This window comes from Amblyomma mixtum, chromosome 10 (genome assembly GCF_055824585.1).
Source record: "Amblyomma mixtum isolate Tamu chromosome 10, ASM5582458v1, whole genome shotgun sequence".
Lineage (NCBI taxonomy): Eukaryota > Metazoa > Arthropoda > Arachnida > Ixodida > Ixodidae > Amblyomma > Amblyomma mixtum.
The window spans coordinates 57177744-57201669 of record NC_143021.1 but is presented as its reverse complement, the minus strand read 5'-3'; the positions used below and the strand labels follow the sequence as shown (position 1 = coordinate 57201669).

At 45.2% G+C, this 23926-nt stretch overlaps 1 protein-coding gene across 1 annotated transcript in view; it reads left to right on the top strand.

Annotated features, from left to right (window-relative positions):
• The first annotated feature begins 2225 nt into the window (after positions 1 to 2225).
• LOC149325863 (uncharacterized) overlaps positions 2226 to 23926 on the top strand; it is a 267673-nt gene continuing 245972 nt past the window's right edge. The window contains exons 1-3 of the mRNA XM_089562465.1: positions 2226 to 2345; positions 10116 to 10292; positions 16297 to 16357. Coding sequence (XP_089418591.1) covers positions 10147 to 10292; positions 16297 to 16357 — 207 coding nt within the window. The 5' untranslated portion in view covers positions 2226 to 2345; positions 10116 to 10146. The remainder of the gene's footprint in view (positions 2346 to 10115; positions 10293 to 16296; positions 16358 to 23926) is intronic.

The following is a 23926-nucleotide window of genomic DNA, read 5'->3' as shown; positions in this document are numbered from 1 at the left end:
AACAGGCGCGTTGTGTGCCCAGTAAAATACAATTTGGCATCTTTGACGACGAACAGCGAAAGCAAAGCATTTGCACTAAAAAAAAAAAGAGAGGCAAGGAGGAGGTGTGTGTTACGGATGAAACAGGATTAAACACATACGCACACCACTTGCTGTTCTCGAAATGTCGCTCTAGGTCCACATCGATGACACGCTGTTGACCACATTTTTTATGGGCATACTTGCCTCTTGTAATCATTATTTTGTTCACAGCGCAACAAGAACGGGACAGGAGACGACAGAGTGACACAAACAAGCACTGAAACAGCGCTTGTTTGTGTCACTCTTTCGTGTCACTCTTTCGTCTTTCCCGTTCTTGTTGCGCTGCGAACAAAATCATGAATACTTACCAACTCGCCCAAATTTCCGCCTTGCTGCCTCTTGTAATGTACTTTCTCCGCATTAGAGTATTTTCTTCCGCAGAACTATTTCTGTTAATAGCGAAAAAGCGGTCATAATAATCAGATTGCCGAGTCAATTCCCCAGAGGTTATTTGTGCTGCAGTTTATCATCACGGAAATAGGGGCCCCTTTCCCCTTGTCGGGGGGCATACGTCTGTTAAAGCAACGAATTATGAGTTAGATATGCTGTTCAGAAGAAAATATTTTCATAAGCAGTTTTCATCGAGACAGGAAACCCATTACTGAACGCATGCAATTAACCCTATTGGCGTTCGCGATCAACACATTCACGCAGTCTGGTGTGCCTTCTGTAGACATGTGCGATGTGCGCTTGACGAGGGATGTCGGTTGCGTGTGCAGGCACGGAAGCCCGCCTGGACATTACTGCTCCCAATCGCGACGGCTGTCTAGGTGGAACGGACTCATATTTCTTGGGCATCGTGGGAATCGGTGTATCACGCTTCACTATACAGCCACACTCGTTGTACCTTCAAAGGAACAAATGGACGACGTTGATAGTAATACGGCGCATAAGGCGAATGGTGGCACGTACGGAAGTGAAGCAACAGAAGAACTAACTGTCACCTCGTTAAATACACGTGTCATTGTGCATACTGGCTCCATATCAGCAGAAGAAAGGTCTATTTGCAAGGGAATAAATCTGCCCCGGTGCATTTCGCGTTTGCGCCTTTAGTTACTGTTTGTACGACATATGTGCAGCATAAATCCTTTCTATTCTGCTCCAAACGTCCAGTAAGCGCTTGCAGAACGCAAAATAGACAGTCTTGGCACCTCATAATCTACTGTCTTCTTGCATAGGCTCACGGTTGGGTTTCAACGCGTAGAAACATAACCTGAAAGCACTTCGTGCGTATGCACAAAGCTTGCGTGCTGGTGTGCAGAGCCGCACCGCTTCTTCTGTGCGTTATTGTATTGCAGGTTAAGGGGCTTTGGGGTGCGAAGCGAGTGTTTATTCCTCGCTGCTACTTGGGAAATAAACTACCCACTGGAAAATCCCACAAATTACACAGCACGATGCCGCGAACACTGGCACGTTCCACATGCGCGCACAAACTAAGCTATGGCTTTCAAACACTTGACTATACTTCACCATACACATTAAATAAATTGAAAGTCACACAACAAAATATTACCAGCTCTTCTTTTTTTAAAAAAAAGCATAAAAGAACTTTTTTCTAATGCACCTGTATATTGATTGCAAAAGTACCATTTTAAATTGAACATATGATAATGTCTTGTATTGTTGTATTTGCACAATTTTTGCTGTACTGTACTGCTTCTGGCTGATTTTTGTTATCTTTACCTTTTTAGTGTAATCTGTGTTTTCTGTCCTGCACTGCCGAGTACAGAAGGAATATGGGAGCTTTGTCAAGCTGCTCTTGAGCGGTTTTTACACCTCAAACATGTATGTAAACATGCCTGTTTGAAATTGCGCCGCGGTGGCTCAGTGGCTATGGTGCTCGGCTGCTGTCCCGAAAGACGCGGGTTCGATCCCGGCCGCGGCGGTAGAATTTCTTTGGAGGAGAAATTCGAGGCCCGTGTACTGTGCGATGTCAGTGCACGTTAAAGAACCCCAGGTGGTCGAAATTTCCGGAGCCCTCCACTACGGCGTCTCTCATAGCCTGAGTCGCTTTGGGACGTTAAACCCCATAAACCAACCAAACCAAACCATGCTTGTTTGAAATAATTTCAAATTCAAATCATCTGCCACGCACTGGGTGCCTTGACTGCGTCTCTTCAGGCCCTGCGCAACACGATGTCCGAGTGGCGCGAGCCCTTCCGCGGGCCCATTGCCCTGCGTTCGCTGACCGTGGTGCCCAGCTTCGGGCTGCTGCAGGCCGCCCGCCGGAAGGACGAGAAGCTGGAGAGGGAGCGCGCAGCCATGTGAGTGCCTCTCTGTGTCATTCCAAACTTTGGCACCTGCTTACTGATGAGCAGCTGACCACAGACATTTTCAGTACGGGAGCAGATTAAAGTTACCTAGCGCGAAGATTCTTGTGTTCCGTAGAGAGGTCTAGAGTAATGACACGGGAAATTCATCGCTGCGTCTCGTAATGCTGGACCGTTTTGAAGCGAAAAGCTTCACTAGACTAGTCAACTCCGGGTCCGGCGTGCGCCGCGATCCATTTTAGCCACAGCTGCGCATGCATGAGTTCGCCGCGTCACGTCGCTGGAGAGGTGCAGGGGGTAACCTTCGCCGTCGTTCACGCGCTCTGCGCGTGTTTACCGAGTGTGCATCGGCGCGCGCTCGGCTTCCTCGTATGACGCTACTTGCAGCCGCGTGTTTACCCTGCAGTTACTACGAATGCGGAAGGAGGGCTATATAACGCGCTTGCCTACATCGTTATCGTGGTGCTCCCAGTGTATTGTGCGCGAACTGCGACAGCCATGACGTTAAACAAAGCGTAACTGCAGCTTTCAGCTTGCATATCCAGGCTTAACCGGAGCTAAGCAACTGCCTAATTTCTTAGTCATAGAAGTGGTCGAATAGTAGCAGTTTCGACTGGCTTTGTTTATCCAGTCGCTTGAAAGATTCATTATCTTTCGAGCAGTTCGTTATTCGTATCGCTATTTTTTTCTAAGCGTCAAATGTGGTCAGGATATTAGGTGTAATTAATTCGAGCCGCCGGATTCCCCACAGTAGGAAAAATGGCTGCTGATAAATGTAAATATATTATTCGTGATGTTGTAGTATAAAAACAATCACGACTGTGTAGAAAGACGTAGCAACCGGAAGCTAGCTTGAAGCTGGTAGCATTATTGCATTTTTTTTTTTCAGTGCAAATGGCTGTCAGATACAACACCTAGATATATAAACGAGCTGGTTTGCACGAGTGCATTAATAATAATAGCCGGTTTAGTTACCACGCTGTTTATGGATTATTTTGAGAGCGTAAAAGAAAGTGTACTTAGTGTTCTTTATATTAAAGGCTGATATTTTTGCTACACATAAACCTGCAATATTAACTTATTCGATGTTCGGTTATCTTCAAGTTCGACCTCGTAATCAGCACTTATTAATATGGCATTGTCGTGAGCTTACATGAGCATTTGAGAATGGGAAAGTACGTAACATAAAGAGAAAGCAGGAATGGCCCAAGTACTATCCCTTGTGGAACTGCTTTGTGCGTATTTTGAAGAGAAGATGTTATCATGTGTAAAGAGAATTTCTCACGGTCAATAGGAAAAGCTTGGTAAAAAAACATAGGTACTGCTGCCCAAAGCATATAATTTAAATGTGTCTAGCTGAATGATATAGTGCACTGTATCTAAGGCTTTCTGAAGGTCGAAGAATACGCCTGGGGCAAGCGTATTTTTCTGCAAAGCAGTACTAATTGTTTGGCTAAGAGAAAGGACAGCAGATGACCTTGAGTACTTTAGACAGAATTCATGCTGTTGTGCACAAAGTATATTCTACTTTTCGAGTAACTTAAGGATGATTTATGATACCAGCTGTTCAAAAATGTAATTATTATAACACGCAGAACTTTAATGGTTCTTATAGCTATATGGATTCGATCGGTGGCCTTCTTTAAAAACAGTTTGAATTTTGTTTTTTTTTTAGACTTCATACCAGTGAGTAAAGAGTGATTCCATACGAAGGAAAGATTGGGTCGAGCGCATATTATCATTAATAAGGCGCACAATTATTCCGTCACCATCACCTGCTTCATTCGAAGGTAAGATAGTTACAGTGGAGTCTACTTCATTAAGTTTAATGTCTTGCATATCAAACCTAATTATTTCGATACCAATACAGCAAAATGCGTGTTAACAGTGCAATATTTGCAGCTCAGGTTGAGCAAACACTGTTGAACTAATTTTCTTCCGTTAAAATTTAAGCAGCGCTAACTTTTAGGACGAATACACACAGGACATGACAGGACGGGCGCTGACTCCAGCTATGTTTATTGAACACGTTTTTCGTAGAACATATAAGAAAAGACGACCGTGAGCGCATGCGCATCTGCGACAGACCACAAAAGGAAAGGCCAAGATGACCAAGATGACAGCAAAGGTAGATTAATGAGGGCGGCACGCATTTCGTCCCTTATTTTTAAGCAATCTGAATTGGCTGGCATGCAGGGAGACAGAAGTGGTGCTGACACACATGTCGCCTTTTGCCCTGATGAAAAATGCTTCGGATAAAACCCGAGCTAATCTATCTTTGCTCCTGCTTAGAATTTTGATTTTGTCAAGTCGTGGCTCACAGTTCTTTCCTTCTGTGGTCTGTCACAGATGCGTATGCGCTCACGGTCGTCTTTTCTTATATGTTCTACGAAAAGCGTGTTCAATAGACATAGTTGGAGTCAGCGCCCGTCCTGTAATGTCCTCTGTGTATTCGTCCTAAAAGTTATCGCTGCTTAAATTTTAACGAAAGAAAATGCATAACCAACTAGCCCCGCAACGTGTTTTACTGTTGAAGTAAGTGTTGAAGTTTTCAATTTAGAGTAAAAAACGTTAGAGATAACTGCTGCACCCGCATTGGAGAAATCCGTAAACATGAATTTTCAAACTTCGCGCCGCGCTTAGTTTTCAGGTTTGGCGCCGCGTGTTGGCTCCGCCCACACTTTCGGCCATGTAGGGCCACCCTTCCGGCGTTTTCAAATTTGGCGCCAGTTTTGCTCGAGCCCCGCCGACTTTTTGGACATTTTTGGCTATAATTAATTAACTAACTATCCCACCTCACCTCCCTGATTTCCCATACGAGACTGTCTGGTGGTCTATCCGATATTACCATTGTTTTTCTCATAAACCTAATAGTTCGGACTTAATCGTGCGGACAAGGTCCGCAAGCTTAGCCAAACAATGCTTCGCATTAATAATGTCAGGAACTAAGTCTTGATTGCAGAGGCTCCCAGTAACCTCCTTCACTATTCTCCACTTATTTTGGATTCCCAGAAGCTTGTCTAATAGGCCAAGAGTAATTACCTTTTTTACGCGCCCTCATAAGAACCGGATTTATTGCGCGCGCTCTTCAACTTGCGTGAGGAAAAATTACCGGAGGCGCTTAAAGAACTGTCGTGTGTGTAATGCGAAAGAATTGTGATTTGTGTGCAAGAAATATTCCGATGGCTAAGCCCCGAGCATGATCGTTAGATATTTATGAATTTGTGCAAACCGAAATAAAGAAATAAATTTAATTCAAATAAATATTCCCGTAACATAGATTCGAACAAGTGGCAGCACGAACAGACCAGCTTCGCTGGCCAGAGCGCGAGAATACTAATCTATCGTCGCAATTTTTCTTCCCACATGATATTGACCGCACGAGGTTATGTATGAACAGAAAGGGTAGATATACTGATTAGTTGCGAAGCGCGCAGCTAGTCAATGGACTGCACTAGCATGACAGAAAACAACACAGCTAAAAGGGTGGCAGAGATAGACACCGCATCAGCTGAGGAAATCAGTCCGATAGAATCCAGTCCCTTTCATCGCCCAGTCCTTAAGCTGGAGCATCATTCGACTGAAACGGCTTCTGGTTGGAACAAGAGGTTCAGCATTGCGGTCCAGCATGCGCGTTTTCCACAGGCAATGAAGTTCAATGAGGAAAAATATGTCATATGGTTCGCAGTCAGGTTGAGTAGCCGCAAGGCAACGAACACTGTAGGAATTTAAAACAAAGTCTTTCTGTAGTGTCCTCTTCAACACATCCAAAACAAAATCGCATCCTTGCAGTTAATAACGCAGTTTTCATTGGTTTCAGTTACATTGCGCCGACGACAGTTAGCAGAAGGCACAAAAACGTATTTCCCATGGAGCCACTTGTTAATAGTTCTTTCTGTAGTGTCCTCTTCAACACATCCAAAACAAAATCGCATCCTTGCAGTTAATAACGCAGTTTTCATTGGTTTCAGTTACATTGCGCCGACGACAGTTAGCAGAAGGCACAAAAACGTATTTCCCATGGAGCCACTTGTTAATAGGTAGAACTTTGGTGTGCAATTCGCAGGCGATACAGCGGCGATACAGGCGATACACAGAACGATACAGTGGCGGCGGAAAGAGCATCGTTACCATATTCCTGTGCAGACTCTTACGTGAAACAGAAATTAAGTACTAGTTACAAAATCAAACTGTCAAAAACCGCACAGAAGCACAAACTTTCTGCATAAAGCCCCGTAAACCGGGCCGCTCTATAAAATTTGAAGAAGCCACTAAGTTTGGAAGCAGGGTAATGAAATTAATATTCAAGAATGATCGGATGGGCACAATCACGAAAAAGGAAGAAATGACTCTGTCCCACATAAAGTTGAACAAAGCGCGATCATCCTGCACATACAGCCGTGCAAAGGTTATCACGTCGCATCGGCTCGAAATTGGTTGCCAAAATAAAAGCCGCAAATATTCAGTGAAAATGCTGGATGTAAAGCCTAGTGCCGTCCACGACAGGGAGTACGTAATAAATTTTGTTGCCAGAAAGTTGTTGCAGACCTGAGCACGACTGAAAATTCAAGGTCGATGTTGTACAAAACTCTGACCATACCGCTCGACGACCGGAACCCGCTCCTTCCGGTAATGTGCGCTTGACTTGAATGCATGAAGTGGAACGCCAAGATATTTGGGCGCCACACATGGTCATTGTATTCTGGCATAGCAGAGCGGCGTTGAGCCTCATGAACCAAACCAAGGCCACAACTTTTGGAGCGATTCACCTAAGCGCCAGAGACGATGCCATATTGGGCTGTTGTCGATGCAGCTTTCACAAAGCTGTGCTTCAAAGTACAGAAAAAAGAAAGATCGTCCGCATATGCATACAACGCCGGTAGACTTTGATGCGTGGAACAGAATGCTTGTTGTGTTCAATGCAACACCTGTTGTGACGCAGCAAAAGCTTCTGGCCGGGCATAATAAAACATTGAAACCAGGACGCCCGGTCTCACACAACCAAATGTCCCGGCCGGGCATGGTATAGCAAAACATTGAAACCAGCGTCGTATCTTACATGACTGGAGCTACCGCTCGACATTCGGTTCAGCAGCGTTGAACGCCTGTAAGTTTTCTTGTGAATAAACTCGTCCGCCCTGTTGTCTCCTTATTTGTCTGCGGCTGCTCTCCTTAAGTTTCGTGACAATATATTACCTCTTTCAACATAACCGTATGGAGCGCTTCGAGTCTGAGCTAGACCTACCTTCCTTTATACCTCACAAAAACAACTAAAACTGAAAACTGGTTTCGAGGACAGGGAATGACGCAGTAACTGTCTCAGATCGTCCGCGCATTGGCTGCGCTCGAGAGGATGCTAATGAGTAATTACTCCCTTATTACAAATCTATTCCACCTTGGGGGATTCCCCTAAACATTTGAACAACACAGTTTCCACTTCGCGTTAATGATCAATTCGCTCTCGCACTGCCATAAGCTTGCCGTCCCGGATAGCTAAAATGCAATAAAGAAAAAAAAGTCCCGGTTAGCTAATTGGTAGAGCGACTGCTCCGGTGAAGCGGGGGTCCCGGGTTCGAACCCCAGACCAGGACGATTTTTTTTAACTGCGAAGTTTCTGAGAAAGCTGTATAGCGTTCCTTTGTAGCCGTATGGCTGCGCTCGAGTGGATGTCAATGAGTAAAAACTCCCTTATTAGTGACTGCCTCACATATCTCCTTGGACACCCGAACCGCGCCGTAAGGATGGGGGAGAGGAGGGAGTTAAAGAAGCAAGGGAGAGAGAGGTGCCGTAGTGGAGGTTCCCGGAACAATTTCGACCACCTGGGGATCTTTAACGTGCACCTGTATCGCACAGCACACGGGCGCCTCTGGCATTTCGCCTCCATTGAAACGCAGCCACCGCGGTCGGATTCGAACCAGGGTACTCCGGCTCGGCAGACGAGTGCCTTAACAACTGAGCCACCGCGGCGGGGTGTAAAAATATTCTTTCAGCATTTAAGGCGCCATTTAAAAGTGTAGCCTCCTTTGCGACCGTCTCAGCCTGACTCGTCTCCTTAGTAACCAAATGATCGGGTTTACTTCTCAGCCGTGTGGTGGAACTCTTCCGGGACTCCTGAAAACCAAAACGGCTCGAAATTTGAGGACAAAGATGATTCTGATACAACAAAGATTTTGAGCTTAACGGGTGTCAGAAGTGCTCCGAAACACAGCTAAGAACCAACCAACGCTGTTTCTTTGCTTTTTGGCAACAACTAATCATGTGTGGTCCTCTCTATTTTTAAACATGCGTTTTCGATGTACCTTGCGAGTAGGCCAAGACGTGCATAACTATTTAAAACGCATTCAAGGCGCATTTTAGTGCAGAAATTGGGTTTAACTCAATTTTCACGAAACCTCAATGGGTTGAAAAAATCAGCCGCAGCAGGGTTTTTCCCCAACCTGTCAGGGCATGTAATGCGGAGGCAACACAACTGCTGGACCTTAAGGGTAACGTAGTAGATTCCAAAAGAAGGCAAGCGTAGCAGGGGGCCGCAGAAGGTCAGGTGGGCGGATGAGATTAAGAGGTTTGCGGGGTTACGCTGGCCGCCACTGGAAAAGAACAGGGTTAATTGGAGAGACATGGGAGAGGCCTTTGCCCTGCAGTGGGCGTAGTCAGGCCGATGATGACGATGAAGGGCCCTGTCTACTGCTGGTGGTATTTGGAGCTTAAGAATATGGCAAAACTGTAACGTGTGTGAAAGTGGTTGTTTTTGTAGGTGCTGCATCTACTACAAAATATAGATTATGCAACGTTTTTTTAACGCTTGTATATATTCAGGTGGTGTAAAATATCTGAAAACCGTATAAAAATTAACATGATCACTGCATATTTAATTGTCACTCAAAAGGTTCTCGTTAGATGCTTTCTTGAACATTACGCAATGGTATCTTATTATCCGTGAAACACGTGCCAGTGAATTTCACATTTGTGGGCATGTTTATCTAGAACGCGGGGTTATATAATTACTTCTTTTTTACCTCAAAACCTCTACTAACGAATATATTTCCTGTGTGCTATTTGTGCGAAATATATTTTTATGCATTTGCTGGCAATACATTTCAGGTTATATATAGGCCCAGATTTGTTGAAGCGAGGTTGTGCAGAGGAGTGGTAGTCTACCTATTGGTGGTAAACAATTTTTTATGATTGAAACAATTTCTTCTGGACAGCAATAATATCGGCTACCTTTTTAGCAATCAGTCAGTAGCATACGAAAATATTAGGCAGATCCGAGATGTCGACCACCCACCCACTGAATGATTTTTCCCCCGTGAAACTGCCTTGCTACTAATAGTAGAACTCTTAAACTGTGCGTAAATATGGCAGTCGAATAGTCCCATAACAGATTACTCTCTTTCGGCGAGCATCTTTTTGTTTCTTTCGGATGCCGAAGTGCAGTTGCTATCATGATCACTTATCCTTGTTTCCTGCCTCGGGATATAGAAAACGCGCTCGCGGGCAAACTGAAAGAATATATTTTGTACTTTCACAGTAAGCGAGTCCTTTCCACTAAGCGGTATTTAGCCCAGCCCGCTTGTAGTAGCTGGAGCGGGTTAGAAGATGGAAAGGGGCCTCCCTAAGATCGTGCATCGGGGCACGGCCATGCCAGCTATTGCTGCGTCCGCGGAGTTCAAAGGGTTTAAAGTTAAAATAAGGGTATGTTTACTCTTGTACACGTACTATAGGTTCGGCAATAAATTCCATTAAAAAGCAGCTGTCTTGCAGCCGCCGACGAGCGCTGTGGTGGCGTGCGGCCATGCTGGTGCTGTCCATGCTGGGATTCCTGTACCAGGCCTCCGAGATTGTGCAGGAATATTTGGAGCACCGCAGCGCCGTTGACCTGCGCATCGAGGGCTCCGGAACGCTGCTCTACCCGGGTCTCTCCTACTGCCTCACCAACTGGTGCGCATTTGGCTCTTATAATCGGGGTCATTTCATTGCAGCACTAAAAGGGGGGCGGAAGTAATTGCAACCTAATGCGCAAGAGAAATGAGAGTAACTGAAGTCTGGTTCTGAACTCTACAGTATAGTTATGGCTTTACCAAACAGCAAGGCGTTAGACACCGGTAATATTCAGATAAGACCCGTTAAATCCGTCTTGAGCATAATAACGCCTGTACTTGTACTTATATTTAACTTAGTATTAGAGTCCGGAAAATTTCCAGATGCTATGAAAATAGCTAGAACGTCAGTTGTGTTTAAAGGCGGAGATCGCAACTTGCCAACAAATTATCGACCTATATCTATTCTTCCAGTCTTCTCCAAAGCGCTGGAAAAAATCATCTCTGTTAGAATAACTGGGTTCTTTGATAGACATAATGTTCAGAGTGACGCGCAATTCGGCTTTAGGAAAGACAGGTCGACGGAAATGGCTCTATTAACAATAAAAGAAAGTATTTTTCAAAACATAGAAAACAATATGTTCACACTTGCAGTTTTTGTAGATTTTAGCAAAGCATTTCACTGCCTGAACCACCAAATTTTAATCAGTAAACTCCAATCTTACGGAATCCGCGGAAAGTGCATTGATTTACTCAAAACATACCTTGAAAACAGAGCTCAGTTTGTGCACTTAAACAACCATAATTCAATTATTCTACCTATTAGATATGGAGTCCCGCAAGGCAGCGTTCTTGGTCCGCTATTATTCAACGCCCATATAAATGACATTGTAGACATAGATAATTCCACAGATTTTGTTATCTATGCTGACGACAGCACTGTACTTATTTCTGGAACAAACATGGATAATTTAATACTGAAATGTAACTAAGTACTTGAAAAACTGTCTGTTTGGTCCAAAGCAAACCTACTGAAGATAAATGCTGTCAAAACAAAAGCAATGATTTTTCGCGCCAGGGATAAAGAAGTTAAAACGAACCTTACAATTAAGTTCGAAACTATAGAAATAGAAGTTGTTGACGACCACAAAATTCTTGGAGTATACTTCTCTTCTAGTTTAGGCTGGGATACTCATATTAATTATCTAAGTAGAAAACTGTCTTCAGTTACAGGAGCTGTAGCACACTGCCGCAGTATACTGCCTTTGAAAGCGAAACTTCAAATATATCAAGCGTTATTTAATTCTCATCTAAATTATTGTGCTTTAGTATGGGGCACAACAACAAAGAGAAATTTAAACAGGCTTCTAGTAATACAAAAGCGAATACTGCAAGGTGAAAAATGTAGCGCAAAGAGACGAGGACACAGAAAGACGGACAACACACGGCGCTAACTTCCAACAATGGTTTATTTCAGAAAGAAAGGTGGTTTTATAACAACATCACGACCAACACGCCGTCAAACCATGAGCTAGCCAAGCGTATCAGCCAGATATGCGAGCTCTTTCGCCATCAATGATACAGAGGGGGTACTAACACAATCATCTTTCAAAAGTGATATCCATTCCGCTTCTATGATTTCTCGTGTCAACCGGTTATTGTGCACTTTTAAAACCATGCATTGTTCAAGAAGCGGTATGCAGTGACACGAACGGCAGTGGGCTGACAACCCTTTTCCACGCATATCATCTACGTCACGCCCATGCTCTCGAAGCCTATCATTCAGGCATCTGCCAGTTTGCCCTACATACTGCTTGCCACAGGAAAGAGGAATTTGATAAATGACATTTTCAATACAATTGACAAACTTTTTCCTATGTTTTTTCGTACAACCAACACCCTTTTTAGATTTTTTGAAATGTTTCGTACACAGATGACTCAACTTCTTAGGCGCCGAAAAAACCACTCTAGCTCCCGAACGTTGCGCTATTTTTTTGAGATTATGGGAAAACTTATGAAAATAAGTGTGTCCTCGTCTCTTTGCGCTACGTTTTTCACCTTGCAGTTATGAACCAACAAGCCCAAGCATATACCCTTCTGAAAAGCGAATAATTCGTCATATTGCGAATATGGAGCCAATGGCCACTACAACGAGTACCTTTAGGCCATTTGAAATACTTCGTATTGAGGATATTTATGAATTCCGACTATTGAAAACATTTTACTTTTCCTCCCTTACTACAATAAATCAACTAATGTCATTAGCATCACTGCAGCGCCGCGACGCTAACGTACCCACAAGAAATAAAGATTTGTGGGAAATCCCATGGTTCCGCACCTTTTATAAGTATCAAGCGTTATCACACAACCTCCCAATTATACTAAACAAAGATACTCACACTTTAGGTTTGAATAGAAGAGGTTTGAGGTCTCGTTTTTTGTAATTGCTCTCCCCTGGTAATACTTTGCATTGTTATACTGTGTTTTGTTGCACATTATGTTCTTTTTTTCTTTTTTTCTTGTTCTGTTCTTGTGCTTTGTTTCATGTAAATCAATTGTACAATATTTCTTGCCACGTTGCTTGAAATGTGTTTTTTGTGTGTTTTTGTTTGATGTCTGACTTGTGTTATTTACATGGTATAATTCCAGTGCTCCGAATGTTGTACAAAACTTGAATTTGCTGTTGCAAATTAGAGGTAAAATGTCTGTTTTAATTATAATATGTTTTCACTGTAACTGCTATGTAAACGGTCTTCTTGGCCTTAGTCAAGCTGCGTGAGCAGCTTTTAGCCAAGGAGACCCTCCAGGCACTTTCTGGAAAATAAACATTGAATTGAATTGAACTGTGAGGAAGGAAATTTTAAAAGGCGCTTCACTTACTAATGATGAACGCATTATTTATTATATTTAGTTTATTTAACAAATGATGCAGGCCCTAAGTGGGCCCTAGCAGGAGGGGCGAAAAGAATACAACATTGTGAATATGAATTCATCGCGCGAAATATACGTTAGCAAAACACAATGAGACATGTTCTACTCTTTCAAGAAAACATACATAAATGCAAAACTCCAGTACGAGGTAGATGCGAACAATTTGTCAATAGAGTGAATAGACATAATGACATCAGACGGCAGCTTGTTCTATTCCCCAGTGGTACGTGGGTAAAAGGAATACTTAAAGGCATTAATTTTAGCTTGATATGGAGTTAAAAATTGGTCATGATGATGTCTTGTGGGACGAGTTCTAAGCGGTGCAAGGTTAAGTTCAGAACTCATGGCAAGTTTGTTGTTCTTCAGGAGAAATAGAAATTTTAGTCTCTGGATTTTCTTACGTATATTGAGTTGCGGGAAGGCAGCTAGACTCTCTTCTGAGACAACGGAGGCACGAAGGTGCAAAAGGGTCGTCGAGGTAAGCGACTCAGAAGTAAAGACTGGTCAATGTATAAAGACATTATTGTTTTTCCTAATCCCTCTCAAGCCCTGGTGCCGCCACTAGTTGTATCCTTCGGCGCTATGTACTCCATGCATGGGTGCTAGAGTAGCGATGTGAATCGCCAGTTGCAGGGCGGGATGGCCAGTAACAAGAAAGGTAAACAGTTCCCAAAAAGGCCTACAAAATACGAATACAGTTTTGCACAGTGACAAACATGCTTTAGAAGTGGTGTTCGCAGCAGCCTGGTGAGCTACTTCGAGTGGTAAGAAAGTGGTTGTTTAGAATGTTCACTGCCGTTGTTCTTGCACCACACAATATGTGATTTTCTAGCGTTCTTTATAAGAGAGAAACAAGCTGTGTAAGGTATAGTTAAGGGCCGCAGTCTACTTTAGGATTCTGACTAGACTCAATGACAAGTGCGAGGGCAGGAAAATTGGCGGTCTCATTGAAAGGAAGCGTATTCACATTTTGATCACGCAATATTTTAACAACGAGTAGTAATAATTGGACTGCAGCAGCAGAAATGTCACCACTGCTACTTTTCTCTGCAACAGATTTTTCATATAATTACTGGTAAGTCGAATACGGACGAACTATTCGTTTCCAGTAACATGCTGACCAACCATGTTGCCGCTAGGGTGGTATTGTGCCCAACCGTGCGGTGACCCCGCCCGCCCCAGGAGGCGACCGCATGCACTGTATGTCGCCATGGTTGCACTGTATGTCGCCCACGAGCACCAAACGAGGCGAGAGTGTGGCGCACACCTGTGCCCTACGAGGCGACCGTACGGTAAACGGAGGTGGGCCACATGACAGTCATCATCATCATCATCAGCCTGACTACGCCCACTGCAGGGCAAAGGCCTCTCCCATGTCTCTCTCTAGTTCACCTTGTCCTTCGCCAGCCGCGGCCACCGTATTACCGCAAATTTCATAATCTCATCCTCAGTAGCCCGTGGAATATCTTGAGCTACGTGAAGGCCAGCTAAAAGGCAGCACAGTCAAGTTTCATAAGGTTAAACATTTCGAAAGGTTTCATTTTGACCGACGGCGCTGGGCAAAACGAGTAAACGTTTTTAGGAAATCAAGGTATTACACAATATTACAGTCAACTCCAGTAAAATAGATTCACAGGCAGCAACGCTAGCTTTGTGGTCCTATCCTCATGAAGAACCCTCTATCCAAAGAGAACCTACGACATGCTACAGACTGGACACTTCTACAGCGAGGCTTGATTGTTGCCCGGTTGGCCAGTTCCTTTTCGATTTCCTGCTGCGTACGCAGCCTTTCTCTGTTTTAGCGTCTAAATTGTTTTTCTATAGCGTCCCCTTTGCGAATGGACATCATGTTTGGTTGAGGCATTAGTACGTGAACACGACCTTTTGAACGTAAATGGGCTGGAGCGCATTTGGCAGGCACTCTCTGATCATGAATGGCAGTTGACCGCTGTCCCTTTAGAGAAAAGAATGCAACAGCTGTATCTTATGGGTACCCACCTATGAGATAGAAGCGTGAAGATTAACAAAAAGGGTTCAGAAGGAAAACAGGTGTAACGTTAAGAGATTAGAAGCGGGCGGAGTGGGTGAGGGAACAAATTCGGGTTAGTGACATCGTAGTCGAAATCAAGAGGTAGAAATGGGCTGGGGCAGGGCATATGTAATGCGAAGGCAAGATAACCGCTGGTCCTTGAGGGTAACGTAGTGGATTCCAAGAGAAGGCAATTGTAGCGGGGGAGGGAGAGGGGGGGGATGGGCAGAAAGTTAGGTTGGCGCATGAGATGAAGATGTTTGCGGGGCCGCAACTGGCAAATGACAGGTTTAATTGGGGGAGGCCTGGGAGAGGCCTTTGTCCTGCCGTGTGGATAGTCGGGCTGATGATGATATTAATTATGATCAGGAACGATTGTTTCAAGGGCAGTGGGCTGTAAAGTAGCTGTCTTTGTTTCCCGGAATTAGTTCGAGGCTTATGCTGTAAACGAAGTGTGTGGATTTTCTTCTCATATTTCCTGAGTGGCGGGCGCCTTTACGCAGACGAAACGCTTGATGGTATCGACAGTTCTTGATGCTCTCCAGAGTTTTCTGCGTGTTTTTCTTTACCCATTGGCAACAAATGTTTTCTCTTTAAAGGTTTCAGCCATCCTAAAGAACGAGTGCAAAATTGAAATGCGAACTTGTTCATTTTTGTACACTTTTTGCTGCTCCCCCCCCCCCCCCCATGTCAAACACAAGAGAATAACTTATCACTTCATCTTAATGAAATGAAAATGTTGTACACATGCCCACCTGCTTGGTCTCCTTGGGACCGCAGTACTTGTAAATAAATAAATAAATGAATAAATTAACGGTAGAGTTCTGGAGAAGCCCCTGCAGTATAATATGGCATTCTGCTCCTCCTCTAGTAGGCTGCTCTGGTAAACCCCTCTGAAAAACATGACGAGCGAACATTCCGAAGGTTGGAATATTTTCATATTGACCAGATGAGATGAATACGCATTTGTGGCAAAGAAATGCCGTTCAAACTAGGTACAAGGAGCATATATTCGAGCTTTTATGAAGGGGTGAATGCTGTCCAGCATCCTTCTTTCCCGTAACTCGTCCAAAGAGGGGAAGGGAATATTGTCACGTGCGCTGTCGAAGTGCACTTATTCCTGAGAGGGCATGCGACTCTGACTTGCAGCTCTGGGCATTTTTAGGATTAACAAGGAGAAGCTGTGCTACCGCTACCCGCAGTTCTGCAACTTCTCCGACTCAATGGTGAGCAACTCGGCAATGGCTGTGGCCCTATTTGTGTCCAAATAATTGGTTCCCTAGACACGCATAAAACGAACCTAGTGATACGTGCTGCAGTGAATACAGAAATGTGTATTGGCCTCCGCTTCGCACTTTGCCAATACCTCTAGCAATTTCATGAGCGTCCACTGTTTTCTCGCTGCAGAGAGCCTATCTTTAAGTTATCTGTTACGATGTACCAAAGATAGCCCTCATCACTTTAGCGCTGCTCTGGTGCTTGAAGCAGCTACACAATCTAGGCGCATTGTGGGATATGAACCAACGGTTTCGTCAGCCGGTATTTTTTTGCCCTACTCAGTATTCATTTACTATTCGTGTAACTTTTGATGTCCTGTCTTGTGTGTGCAATCGCCTCCTAAAAGGACTGCATCCAATGATCAGTAAGACGCTTACTTGCAATATGGAGCGTAAACATCAGTGTTGGTGTCCGAACGCACAGGTGAGCTAGGTTGATGCAGACGGCTTATTTGCCGCTAAACATTGACATGTATCGTCGAAGACCGAAAGCGCAATGGAGCTTACAAGCAAAAAATATCTTGAAGCGTCTTTCGATCGAGTATACGCTTGTCCTGTATTTCGCTCCTTTTTCCATAATCGTCGCACCCTTGCCAAGCCAGAGTGCTGCTCACGCTCTCTACTGGTGTGAATAAACTCCTCTTATTACGAAAGCTGGCACGAGGGACAGCGCTTTTGAAAAAATATATATATCCTTCATTTTGTTTCCCGCGGGGTTTCCCGCGTTCAATTAGCGTCCTCCAGTGGTGCTGCTGCCATTAATTCAAAGGTCGCTGCCTTGCTGCAGTTCACACAGCTCAGTATACTATGAAACAGTCCAGGCAAAAGCTACACACAAGACAACATTTTTGCTCGCAAGCAATTTCTTGGCGCACGGTTTACATGAAGGCTCGCCCTTTGTGGACGGAGATTGCAGGCGTTCTGTTGCGCAAGTATTTGCAGTAAAAATCCAATGTAGTTTCCGTTGCGTTCACGTTCACACTGTAGTAACACTGCAATAAAATGTATTTAGGCATGTTTCGCGGCAAAGAGCGAAAGTTTATGGGGATTTGACGGAAGTGTTCTCCTTGAGGAATGGCGCCGCTGGTTTCTGGGAAGAGTTTTAAAGGCTAGGTTACAACATCTGTTAGTCCGTCCGTTTGCACCACAAAAAAGGACTACCTCCTAATGCGCCGCTATCACTACTGCGTGCAGACAGACTGGAGTTGATAGAAATAGATGGGAAAGAAAAGATGGGAAGCATAGGCAGCAGAGATTGACGCAGCAACAGATACCCGTCCCTTGGTCTGTGTTCGTTCGTCTGTAAAATATCTCCCCCTCCCCCCTCATTCCAGCCCCTTGATCACACTTCCGGAGCACCTTCCGACTTTTTTCCTTAAAATATCTTCTATTTATGCCTCAAAAAGGCACAAAAGGGAAAAGTTAAACTATGCAAGATGACTAAGTTATTAGTCGGGGACACTATCAATGTATTTTTTTTTTGTATGCCGAAAGGTTGCTGTGTAGGTAAGGGACTGCGGAATGAAAGTCCCTAATCCTTTCCGCATTCAAAGCGACTGCGAAAAATTATCTGGGAGGGTGTAATTTTTTCATGCCTTTGCAATGGAGCTCTCCACCGCAAACGCCGCAGATGCCGATTTTTTCATCCCTTTGCAATAGCTCTCCACCGCAGATGCCACAGATGCCGATTTTTTTCACGCCTTTGCAATAGAGCTCTCCACCGCAGATGCCGCAGATGCCGATTTTTTTTACGCCTTCGCAAAAGAGCTCTCCACCGCAGATGCGGCCAGAAACCGAAAGATTACGGAGAACGCTTAAAAATACATGTATGTGTTAGATGCGAAAGCTTCGTTTATATATATATATATAAACGTCGAAAGGGATGGCACAATTGTGCCATCCCTCTCGATCCAGACATTCTGACGAAGGCCGTTCTACGGTCGAAACGTCAATAAATTGTTTCAAGCGTCATTTCAAACGTTGGTCTACGTTCTTACTACTACTACATACCATGCCAAGATTTTCCCTTTTATTGCATTATATATATATATATATATATATATATATATATATGTATGTATGTATGTATGTATGTATGTATGTATGTATGTATGTATGTATGTATGTATGTATGTATGTATGTGTGTGTGTGTGTGTGTGTGTGTGTGCGTGTGCGTGTGTGTGTGTGTGTTTATTTTCTCTTCATAATGAGTCACCTAGTTTTTAGCATAGAGCCTTGAGGTAACGCAGATTAGGGGACTATGGGTTGCGTCCTCGCTTGGTAATCTGTAGGTCCTGCGCTATATTGCACGCTTCTGGGAAAGAAACATTTTTCTTCATGCCATGGTGACGTCATCATTTCATATTTAGACGCTTTTGTGGTCAACAAGACCGTGTTTCGTTGCCGATAAGCCTGACAATGCTATTGCGTTAGAAGTTGGAGGACACTTAAGCTCTCCCTGAAGGGCATGAGGCGATAGCCTTAATGGATCCCTTCAGAGGCGTGGTTCCGTCAGTGGCCGAGGCCCTGTTTGCATATCACTTTGCAGAGATGCCTAAGGTTATTTTATTTTTGTTTCTTTCCTATTTTATTTAAATTTTTAATTTGCCACAAGACCCAGAAGGCAGCCGTTCCAACAAGCCGAATCAACGGTCCTCCTGGGGTCGAGGGACACAGAGCCCGGATCACGGCCAAGGGCCAATGGTTGGAGTCCAGGCTCGACCATATTTATTTTCCACGCATTTGGTTTTCTTCCTTCCGGGGCACTACGTATTGGGGGTGGAATGGCGTCACGACCCTGTAGACCAATGAGGAATGATGTAATGACGCAATCAGTGCTGTACTTTGACCGTTATGCGGTGTTCGAATTATCTGCGCGAAACGATCTGATTGCGACGTCACGACCCTGTCGACCAATCCGGATTTTCTCGATACAGCAACGCCGGCACCCGGTTTCCCCCTGGACGTCACCATTAACACTGTCGCGAGAAATGAGTGGTCACGACTGCAAGATTCAAGTGCGGGCCTCCTCATCGCACCACGGTATTTTCGATGCTAGCATCCCGTGCGCCTACGTCTCGTTTCAATGTCGGCGTACGGTAGAGCTATTAAGGCGGTAGCCTTCAATGCCTCATCGTTGTAAGCAGGAGTTGTCGACAGAAATGTCACGCTTTTCAATTCGTCGAAATGGTCGTGACGTCACAGTGCGCGAATTTCAAACGGGGCCAATCGTACTTTGGCTACTAACCATGCAACCAATTAAAGGAATCGTATAGTGATGCTCCCAGTAAGTGGGACTGAGTTTAGCTAATTGCTAAATTAACCGATTGCTAATTAAGCTTTATAGTCTGACCAGATAAATAAATAAAACCCAGTAGGAAATTGGTCGCGTTGGGGAATCGAACCACGGTCTCCGGAGTGTGAGACGACCACGCTAACCACTCCACCATGCCAGCTCCATGGTTTGGAATGTACAAAGGCGCGTCTAGTGAATGCGGTGTCTTCGTTCACTCCCATCTTACTCCCTTCCCTTACGGCGAGGTGCAGGTGTCCACCGAGATATGCGAGACAGATACATTTTCTTTCCTCAAAAACCAATTTACCGACGATCAAGGCGTAGAGCTGAACGGACAATGCCGTTCTGTGGACTCCCTGACAGCGTTGCATGACGCTGTCGCGTTCCACTCAGAGGCGAAGCTTAACACCTTAACCACAGATCAGTGACATAAGCAGCAACACTGCGCTTAAGGCTTGCGCCACACTGCACTTCAGGTCAACAAAGTGCCCCCTTGAATTTTTCTTCACGGGTGCGAAAGGAACAACGCCAAGTTATCGGCGATAGCCGCAGTCTGCAGAGCAAACTGCTGATCAGGCTCACGTAGGAATACATGGGTGACAATAACGCGAGCGTGCGGTCTCCGGTGCGTCGTGTGCTGCCGTGAAGTGCAACCATAAGATTCGAGGGATGCTCAATGCCTGCCAGCAGAAGCTGCACTTCGACCTATTTCATTCACGAGCAACAGAAACAGAGGTGGACCGGACGAGCGCGTCATGTCCACTTCTGTTTCTGTTGTCCATGAGCGCAATACCCCCTTTCTTAAGATGAACATCCACCAGCGAGCGCAGCTTGCCGCTCTACTATTTCATTCAACACAACGCTTGAGTGAACAACTGCCCGTGCATCGCTTATCACGTGGCGCAATCTGCTGCTGACTGCCGCGAGTTCGTTGACTGACTACGCTGTAGTTATGATCGAAGGCAAGCGTTATGACTGACTGTGCTGTGGTCGCTGTGATTTCTGTGTTGCTGAATTGCTTTTTGTGGGTTGTAAGCAGAAACAAGTCAGCAGGTACGTTCCGCCCAGGTGTACCCACCCAGGTGTAGCGAGGTGTAGCCAGGTGTAGCGGTCGGCAGGGTAGAAACGGTATTGGAGACGAATACGCGTCGTCTGGCTGAACATTTATCGCGCGGAAAACCCTCCCAAGATTGCCGGCGCATCACGTAATGCGTGCATGATGATCCGCATAGTGAACTTTTGTGTTTAATAAGCCTAATTAGAGGTGATGGTGGAGGCGCGTAGTATTTCTGACATATCTCTACCACATATCGTGGGAATGTACAACGAAACCAAAACACTTAACTGTATCCAACCCGACATATGAGCAGTGGGAGGTGGCCCTGACCCTGGATCAGCAACTTAAGTTGGTTCAGCAAGTCCGTCAGTCAGCTAAAGCCAGTGGCGCCTTGGACTAGGGGTGCCACCCAAGTTGCTCGAGCAACCTTCCTCTTTTTAAATAAAAGTTTTAAGGCGGAAGCCTTTAATATCTCATCGTTGTAAGCAGCAGTTGTCGACAGAAAATGTCACGCTTTTCAATTGGTGGAAACGGTCGTGACGTCACAGTGCGCGAATTTCAAACGGGGCCAATTCTACTTTGGCTAGTAACCATACAACCAATTGAAGGGATCGTATATGATGCTCCAAGTAAGTGGGACTGAGCTCAGTTAATTGCTTAATTACCCAATTAGCCTAATTAGCTTTACTAGTCAGGCCATATAAATAAATAAAACCGATTAAGAAATTGGTCGAGCTCAGGAATCGAACCCCGGTCTTCGGCGCGAGAGACGAGTATGCTATCCACTCCGCCATGCCAGCTCGATGGTTTGGAATGAACAAAGGCGCGTCTAGTGAATACGGTGTCTTCACTCACTCTCATCCTCCTCCATTCCCTTCCCGCGAGGTTTAGGTGTGCACCGACAAATGAGAGACAGATACATTTCCTTTCCTCAAAAACCAATTTACTGACGAGCGAGGCGTAGAACCGAATGGGCGATGGAGTTCTATGGACTCCTTGGCAGCGTTACAAGACGCTGTCGTGTTCCACTCTTGGGGGCATCAGTGACCACACTTTAGGTCCAAAAAGTGCCCCCCTGAATTTTGTGAGACAGTTACTGCGTAATTTCCTTTCCTCAAATACAAGTTTCATTTTCTTCATTACGGCTCCTCTTTATCTATCTTCTTTCACTCCCACTTCCTCCCTTCCTCTATGGTGCGGTTCAGGTGTCCACCGAGATAACAGAGAATTACTGCGCCATTTCCTTTCCTCAAAAAGCGCTGCGTTCAAAGGGCAAGGCATCGCGCTGAACGGGTGGTGTTCCGTGGACTCCCTGGCAGCGCTACAACGCGCTGTCGCGTTCCACTCCTAAAGGCGAAGCTTAAGCGTCATTAATTAGCAGTTAATTAGTATTCAGGCATTAATCAGTAATTAACCATTAATTAGTGATTTGTCATCACTTAGTAATTAGTACTCAATTATATGTGACGCCACCGGTGCCACAGAAACAGCAAAGGTGGTGCGGAAAACGCTTCCGCCTCTACCCACTTTAGACAGTCAAAGTGCCCCCTGAATTTTTTCTCTCTCTCTGACATAATTTGCAGCACAACTAAAAGCCCATTCGCATTTCTGCTGCACAGAAAACATGGGAGACCACGCGCTCGCACCGCGCCTCACACGTTGACGACGTGCATGCATGCCCGTGTCTGCATTAGCGCTTACTAAAAAAAATTGCCGAATGCTGAGCATGGCTATGGCCGGACTATTGTGCACCAGCGCTAGTAACGGTGGGCACTTAAGGTCCTTACGTGGTAAAGGAATTTGAAGGCCTTTGATGCAAAGGCTCTTGACCTTCCAGCTTATTAAAAAGACCCCTACCACGAAGGTCTTTGACCTTTCACCGTGAAGGCATTTACCTCGAAGGCTTTAACCACGGGACCTCAACCCATATATACCCTTCACACATGGCAGGCTGCCTTCAACACGGTAGGCAGCCTGCCACAAAGCAGGCTTCAGACACGTGTGAACACTCCTGTCAAAAGTATCGATCAAAGGGGTTTGCTTGCGAGGTCTTCAGCGTGCCTTGTTATGCATACCAGGTGACCGTAATCTCTCAAACAACTAACAGCTTTGAGTCCTCCATCCTCCCAAGCTTTGGATTGCCGGATGTTCTAGGGAGCCCCGCTAAACATCTCAGAAGCGAACCCTTTTGGCCGTATACTTCTTAGGGGCCTGTACTTATGGTCGAAATGTCGAAACGCTCCTGTCAAAATGTTACGTTTTTCGTTGAGCGTAATAGAAAAATGTGCCTAGTGGGTCTACCGCGCGTAACAGAAATAAACACTCTGCCTTTGCATAGCGCCGGCAGCCTGCACAAAGCGGCCGATTCCACGGTTGAAGTGAGAGCGAAACCGCTCCATAGGCGGCGGAGGAAACACACGCAGTGTGAATTAGAGCACTGCACGGACCTCAATCTGAGGCCCAAGCCCGGCCCGGGCCCGAGACCTGAAGCCCGATCCCGGCCCAGGCCCGCGGCTTCAAGCCCGGGCCCGGCACAGGCCCGCTAAACTATCGCTCTAGCGAGCCCGGCCCGGCCCGTGAATCCCGGAGTGAAGCCCAGCCCGGCCCGGCCCATTTCACAGTAACGCTTGGGGTATACTGCTCACTCTGAGCAAGTAGACTGCTAATAGACCGATGAGAAACTTTCCGACAAAGGTTATGAACCCACAGTTTGGCTTGCAGAAAGTTTGTTCTTTTCAACCCAGAAGGAAGTGATTAAGAGTAGTGCTCGCCAGGTCCATCTTTTGGACAGTGATCTCGTGTAAGTGCGCAATGATAAACTCGGAAGTTCTGAGGGCCAAACAAAAAGGGCTGCATACGCGTGTAACAGACTACTTTGCATTCCCCTATGATTTTAATCAGTTACAGTTTGCCGCCGGCGAAGTATAAACATTAAAGCTGCCTAGCAAGCAGTGGGATGACATTTTTTTTAGTGAACGTGATCTCATAGGTTGAACTCAGCCGAACTGGTCGCCTTTCAGCAGAAACGAAAGCTAAAAGGCTTGAGTATTTCACGGTGTTTGAAGACTATAAGCGTCCTAAACATTTCTGTATAGGTATGTTTTGGGATTACGAACAATGAATGGCCAATTAAGACCGGTTGAATTTTTACTCTTACTGGTGGAG